Source organism: Astyanax mexicanus, chromosome 17 (genome assembly GCF_023375975.1).
Source record: "Astyanax mexicanus isolate ESR-SI-001 chromosome 17, AstMex3_surface, whole genome shotgun sequence".
NCBI classification, from domain to species: Eukaryota; Metazoa; Chordata; class Actinopteri; order Characiformes; family Acestrorhamphidae; genus Astyanax; species Astyanax mexicanus.
Window position 1 is genome coordinate 25,841,865 of NC_064424.1, and position 7,810 is coordinate 25,849,674.

Genomic DNA, 7,810 nt, shown 5'->3' on the forward strand with positions numbered 1-7,810 from the left:
TATATCAAAATAATGAGAAAGCAATTTACTTAGTAATAAGAAACAAAATACATGCTAAAGAAATAGAAAGGTAAAAGGTGAAAACAGTTCACACACTCAAAGAGCTGATGTAAGCCTTAAGGAATTTCATTGGATGGTGACATTCCGGATGTATGGAAAGAGAGAGAGAGAGAGAGAGAGAGAGAGAGAGAGAGAGAGAGAGAGAGAGAGAGAGAGAGAAAGACTGTGAGAGTGACAGGAAAAGGGGTAGAAACAGAGAGAAAGAGAGAGAGTTTAGCTCGGAGGAGGATGTTTGTTTTTTGTGGTCTAAACTTGCTCTCAGTTCAGAGGAGGAGGTGTGGGTGGGCTCGGCTGGCTTCTCGGTCTCCGCTCTTCTCTTTTCTCTCTCTGAGAGAGTCAGTGTGAGTGAGTGTGCTCTGTGAGTGAGCTCGGTGTGTTTGAGCTCGGTTTTGAGCGGTTTTCAGTGTGAGAGAACTGGGTGAGAGGCAGCGAGGACATGGGGAAATCTCTGCTGGTGTTCTTCACAGCTTCGCTCCTTCTGGGAATCACTCAGATCAGAGGTACAGTTGGTTTTAGGTTAATTTGTGTTACTAAGCACTGGCACTGTTAACATTACAGGCTATTAAAGATATTTTACGGGTTCTTTAATGTAAAAATATGGAGTAACCGTCAAGAAAGTTATAGAACGAAAAGGTTCCTCCAGAGTTTCACATGAAAGAACCTCTAAAGGCTCCTGAAAAAAGTGACAGTCTGCCTCTTTCTTACCCTGTTGGTTATGTAATCTATACAGTTAATATATATCTGTTAGTGGGAATAAATCGATATTGATATTTTCTTTTCACTTGGGGATACACTGAGGGTGATCCTTATTTTTAATGTATTATACGACAATAAAATTAACATAATATTTAATAATATTTAGATAAATAAATAAATAAATATAAAAAGTGTAGCTAATATATGGGACAGTATCAATACAACATGCTTTTTGTGTTTTTTACAATTACATACAAAGGCTAAAAATACAGAGGAATGACACAAATCCCTTTAAAGATTTTTTGGGGCGTTTTATACAGTTTTTTAATGTGGGAGTGGGTGCCATGTCTGCAGTGCTGTCTGGTTAAATTAAATATTTATTTAAACAATGTACAGTTTTAAAGATGCTTTTTTGTAGGTTAGGCATTTTAGTTTTTAATAGAATTTTTAAATTTATCAGTCCACCACTGACATTACAATCACACTAGCTGTGCTCAGAATGGTTCTACACTTTTGCTACATATTGAACTGACTAGGGAACAAAACAAATATATATATATATATATATATATATATATATATATATATATATATATATATATATATATATATATATATATATATATATATATATATTTTTTTTTTTTTTGTGTCTCTCTGAGAATGTCTGACCCAACACCACTGCACTGCATTAGGTATCCACTACATTTTGCAATGTATTATGTGTTCAATGTGTCCAATGTTAACTATATAGGAAAAAATATCAAATAACACTACAAAATGTGTGACACTATGTAGTGCACTATTTCTTTAATAGGGAGTGATTTCCAACACAGCTAATGTTTTATTTTCATGAGGCTGAAAACACTTTCTGCATGATCAGCTATTAATAATATAATTTTGATTAATATTTATATTTTAATCTGTGTATTTAGCTGAGGTAAACCTTTATATCTCCACCCTGTCATAGTAACACAGTAATTAAACAAACAATTGTTGCAGACCATTCAAAATTAATACAAACACATTTTAATTAAATGAACAAATTATGTCATTCTCCACCAGATCACGCAGCTTGCCGTAAATAAGAGGACAAAAAGTGATTAAGCTGGGAAAATATGATTTCTCTGTAGTCAAAAATATTATAAATGTGATACATATTCAAAATAATTCAACAATTTATAGCTTGTTTTGAAGGGGATTTGAGGGGCACAAGGCACAATATTATGATAATTACCCGTAAAATTAAGCAGATTTAATTAATAAAGAAAAAGGTAAAATAAGAGAACGTAAAATTAAGAAAGATTTTAAAACAAGACAAAAGTAAAAAAACTAATCCTAGCTATACACTTAAAAGAGTAAATAAATAAACACATGTAAAATAAAGATAGCAAGAATGAGTTAAGTGAGTGAAAGAGGAACTGTTTTCAAAAAGTTATAAACTAAAAGATTAAAAATGTATTTAATATTATAAGCAAGATTTCAATCTTCAACAGGTACAGAATAACAAAGAAGAAACCACAGCCACCTAAGCCCAGTCTTTCAGTTCTTGTTTAGGGGATTTTTACTTATTCCTTCCTTCCTTCTTTCCTGGCTTCTATTTCTGAGTTTCTTGAGTTTGTCTTGCAGCTCTGCTCTTGTTGGAGGTCTGCCTACAGATGTTAAATGTTGTTAGTGTTGAGAGACTGTAAAACTTTAGTATATTTGAATATATATATACTAATTCCATTCTCTGAATATACTTAATAGTTCAAAATGAAAATGTTTTTTTTTATAATGTTATTTTTGTTTTTATATTAGTTGCATTAAATAGTCCTAAAATTTTTAATATTATTATAATAGTTATGAAACAGTGTATCATCCAGAAACATGTTTAAATAATCAGATCAGTATCTCCTACTAAATTAACCAGGGATGTTACATTTTTTGCATGCTACATCTTTTGATGGGTGGCTAACATAGTTCATATCTCAAATTTGATTGGTTTACTCGTGCCTGATTAACTTTATTTGCATCTGATGAACACTGTTAGACACCTTTTAAGCGAGGTTATTGTGATGTTTATTAAACCTGTAGACAAACATCAGACATTGATGTAGACATAAGTAAACAGTTTTAACAGCAGCTGATCACTAACTCTTCTCTGCTTTTTAAACAGGTAATAAAACGGCAAAGGAGAGGCGGAACATGACGGGCTTTATTAACCCAAGAACCTTCAGGGGCCAGAGCATCCCCGTTCAGTTTCCTTTTCCTCCGAACCCCACAGAAACACAGACACGCTTATCATCGTCTTCCTCCAGTGAGGTTGAAACTGGTCTGCGGTTGCTCAGTAATGGCACAGCGCTGTACCTCAAGGGCCCCCTGAGCACTCGAGCCATCCCGGCTGTATACATCATGGCCATCCTCATTGGGATTCCTGCCAATGTCGCCATCTTGGTGATGATTGGGGCCAAGGTGCGGACGGTGTCTTCTGCCATTCTGTACTGCAGTTTAGCGACATCTGACCTGCTACTTCTTCTTAGCCTGTTGCTGAAGATGCACTACCACTTTGCTGGCAATGACTGGACATTCGGCGAGGTGGTCTGTCGCCTCACCACTGCCTGCTTTTACGGGAACCTGTACTGTTCAGCGCACACTCTAGCCTGCATCAGCGTGAAACGCTACCTAGCCGTTGTCCACCCGTTTTTTTACAAGAGCCTACCCAAGCGATCCTGCACCGCCTGGGCCAGCCTGGCCGTGTGGGTGGTGTTCTCTATTGCTATGGTGCCTGAGCTACTGGTCCGTCAGACTTACAGTATCCCTCAGTTAGGGATCACCACCTGCCATGATGTTCTTCCAGTAAATGAGAGCAGCTATGACTTCCTGTTGTATTATAACCTGGGCCTGACCTTGCTAGGCTTCCTGCTTCCCCTTTTGGTGACTGCAGCATGTTACATCTCCATAGTCTGGCAGCTGAACCACTCTCACCACGACTGGAGCCTCTACATCAAGGCCAGCACTTTAGTCTTCTTCATCTTCGTGCTTTGTTTTGGACCCAGCAGCTTCATCCACTTCATGCACTATGTGCGACTCTATTCGAGTGGAGCGGAGAACTTCTACGCTTACTTTAACGTGGCCGTGTGTCTGTGCTGCCTCCACAGCTGTTTGGACCCATTTTTGTTTGTAGTCATGTCCAGGACTGCAGGGGCAAAGCTCTACTTCATGACCCGCAAGGGGAAAACACTCAGCATCTCAACTTAAATCAACTGGTCCACCAATAAAACAGATTCCTATTTACTGATTTATATCTAATAACTTTAAAACCACTGATGACTGAAGTGGGTTGAAGTGAAAACAATTGATAATCTGATTCCAGTATAGCACCTCTCAAGAGCTGGATCATTTAGACAGTCAGTTTTTGAAGTTGATTTGTTGAAACAGGAAAAAAGGAGCAAGCATCAGAATCTGAGATACTTTGACAGCAACCATATTGTGAAAAACTAAAGAAAAGTAACTATAGGTGTGAAAACTGCCTTAGTCTTGGCGCCGGATACCACAAGACACCCTCAGAGGTCTTGTGGAGTCCATGCATCTATTAGGCAGAGTGGCTTTGTAGAATAAGAGGGATCTTCCAGAGACTCTCAATAATGAAAAGACCAGCCAGTGGTTGAAATATTAATAGAAGCCATTGTAATCCTCAATATGCCGTTTATTTACGGATGAAAGCCAGTCAGATTTTTAAGTTTTGCAGAGAAAAGGGGAGAATCGCGGCAAGTGCAGTAGCCATAAAAATAATTTTTTAGCATGTTTATCAGATTTTATCAGTGATTTAAAATATATTTCTGAAATGGGACTTTAAGTTTTAGTTTTCAGGATTTTGATCTACTTCTGTTCAAAGACATAAATGGGTGTTCTTCTATGAGTGAAGATGCCTGACAGTGTTACCAAGATAGATCGGCACAACATATATAGGCATGTGGTTTTAATGTTATGGCTGATCTGTGTACATGTTAATGTACCTTTTATGCTGGCAAATATAAAAATAATCGAATCTCAACTGGTCAAAGTGAAGAGCTCAGTCTCTAAGGGTCCAACCATTTGGCTTCGGACTGCAGAACAGAGCCAGCAGCCTTTACACAGAAACAAATCAGCAGCCATTTGAATAGCCAGAACTGAAAAGCCCACAATGAGCTGCCTGGACTGTGATGTATGTTTGCTTGTGTGTGTTGGTAGGAGGGGGGGGGGGGGGAGTGAAGAGATGGTGCAGGAAGTTACCACAAAGCTAGCCTTGTTGATCAAGGTGCCCCTTGTACAGAGTCATTTGCCATTGTACAGTGTTCATGATTATTTCTGTTACACTTAATGCTTTAAACATGTGTATAAACGCTCTTAAGCAAAGCTAAAATGTACAACATGTCTTGTATTCATGTTTTCATCAAGCTAATATCTCAGCTACTGAATTACATGTTTACCGCATGGAGCCACTGAGTCTAATAATTTGACCAGTCGTCTGTGTCATTAAACTGTTTTGAAGCCATTTAAAATGTAGTGGCTGCTATTTTAAACTGGTGTTTTATGTCTGGCATTAGGCAGAGCCTTGTTTTGTAGAAAATGTGTATTTACTCTTTTTTTCTGATGTGTGTCAAAACAGACATAACATTTTATGAACTGTTTATCAATGTATCGATATAGTATGTATTTGTGTATGATATGTCTAAGTCTATTAAAGTCATACATATCTGTAAATACATATATTCAGTATGTATGCATTGTTTATTTTTGGAAAGGAGTTTGTTCTTTTTATGTGTGAATGTAATGATGATATGTGTATAGAAGTGATTTTGGTAGAAACTGCACACTTGTAAAGAGGCTCTAGTAACCCAGTGGGCACCTCAAGAAACAAGCTGAGATGTGGTATGGAGGCATACATGTTCCGTAACCTGTACCATTCAGCCTGCAGCACATATTCCCACAGTTGCTGCAGCAGAGTGTGATCCAATTGATGCTGTCTGGTGAACAGGCAAGCCAAGAAACTTGACGTGGTTAGAAAACCTCCCGCAAAAAGCGACCCGACACCCCAGTTTTTAGAATGAATATATTAGGCTTAGCAGGGATGTTCATTTCAGCACACTGGTACCATTAAACACACTTCTCCTCTTAGAAATGCTTCTGCTTTTAGTTAAGAAACAAAATAATGTGGACTGCCACGTTAAATTCAGTTTGCACTTACATTTTTTGTAATTATGCTCCAAAGCCTAGCACAGTAGTGTTTGTGGGACCATAGCATCCACCTCGCCACGCTTAAGTAACCACCTGGGAAACATTAGCAGTCACTTGAAATACCATATAGACACTGCATAGTAATCATCATAGCAGTCAACATGGTAGACATGGTAACATGGTAAACATGGCTTTTTCTCTAGTGATCATGTAGCAGTATCCTAGTATCTAAAAGCAGGAAGCCATAAAACTGTACAACCATTCTGCATGTTCTTCAGTAATCGCACATTTCTAATTAAAACACTTTGTTTGGACAAAGGTTTTGGGAGACCTGTTCACTGATTGTTTTATGCAAATTAAATGGTACTATCCTGTTTTTTTTATAACTATCTCTACAGTCAAGTGAAGGCATTCTACTAGATTTTGAAGTGCTGCTGTGAGGATTTGATTGCATTATGTAACAAGAGCTTTAGTGAGGTCAGGATCAGTTTATTTGTGGTGCTGGTGATTTCTTTCTTTTGTTTGCAGTGTGACGTTTAGCAGAGCCAGCACTGCTCTCTGCCTAATCCGAACTAAAAAGAACAAGTGGACTGTAACAAACTCTCTGAATGTCTCTCTCTCTCTCTCTCTCTCTCTCTCTCTCTCTCTCTCTCTATCTCTCTTACTCTCTAACTGTCTTTTTCTTATTTAGTCTGTCTTGCTGTGTTCAGAATGAGTCACCTGTTAACCCATTCACTGATATGCTGGAATGAGTGCAGAATGAGCAAATTTACAGAACGTGTTTAAAGTTATATTTATTGTTTAAACAGCATTGCTGTCACAAAAATGTATACTTCATTTTTATTTTATAAATAAAAGTGAGTACAGTTTAAGTATCATTTCCAAAAAAATACTTAAGAGGCTAAAAATTCAAGAGGCTTTTTGTTGTCATGTACGCGTAAGCCAAGTAGGCTTAAGTATAGTTTAAGGAAGATTTTTTTAATAAGTACATAAACATTAAATAGAAAGCAGTAAAATTATTTTTGTAACAATTATTTTATGGTTTTGAATGCGGCTTCTGTCTTTCTCACACTGCATACACATGTTTTCTATCTTTTTTGAAGTGAAACCATGTGAAAGGGCTGATACAGTATGTTTGGTCAAGGCTAATTTTAATTTTAGTTTTATTCTCGCTAGTCTGACTCGAATAGGTTTTGTGCTAAAATTGGGCTAAACATATGATTTTGGTCCAAAACAATAACTTAACTGAAATACAGATTTTGATACAACCCCCACTATGTTTGACAGTTTAACATACAAGAAAATACAGAAATTCTTAATGAATGTAATGATTATCTATTCCATCAAAATGTGTATTACAACTTATATTTCTGATCATTTCACTCATATTACAGTATATTTTACTTAAAATCTAGATCTTTTCAGTAATCATTAAACAAAACTAAAACTAATAATTGTATTTGAGAATCATAACCTCTCTGACAGCTGTATATATTTAAAGATGGTGTTTGAGTCTAGATACTTTACTATGCATCATACAATAAGACCATAGTACATGGTAAAATGTATTCATTTTAAAGTTTATAGCTTTTAAATGTAGTGAAAAAAAAATCTGTTGATACACTGTGTAAAAACTTAGTCTGAGCTGCAGAAGTAAAATGCTATAAATGACCTTAATAAAGGATAAGATTTAGATTAAGTTAAGATTTGGAATATTATAACTTGGAAAAATATTAAATTAAATAATATTGATGATGCTAAAACTAAAATCTAAAGCATAAAAAAAAAAATATAGAAATATTATAAATGCAGAATTTAAATATTAAAAGTCCTTCTCTGAAGTAGAAATACCAGT

General features: G+C 36.2%; 1 protein-coding gene across 1 annotated transcript; it reads left to right on the forward strand.

Moving 5' to 3' along the window:
- Nucleotides 1–259: 259 nt before the first annotated feature.
- On the forward strand, nucleotides 260–5,485 carry LOC103041191 (proteinase-activated receptor 3). Its single transcript, XM_007233970.4, has 2 exons — nucleotides 260–560; nucleotides 2,915–5,485. The coding sequence occupies exons 1-2, from the start codon at nucleotides 497–499 to the stop codon at nucleotides 3,994–3,996; spliced, it is 1,146 nt and encodes a 381-aa protein (XP_007234032.2). The 5' UTR covers nucleotides 260–496; the 3' UTR covers nucleotides 3,997–5,485.
- The last annotated feature ends 2,325 nt before the right edge of the window (nucleotides 5,486–7,810 follow it).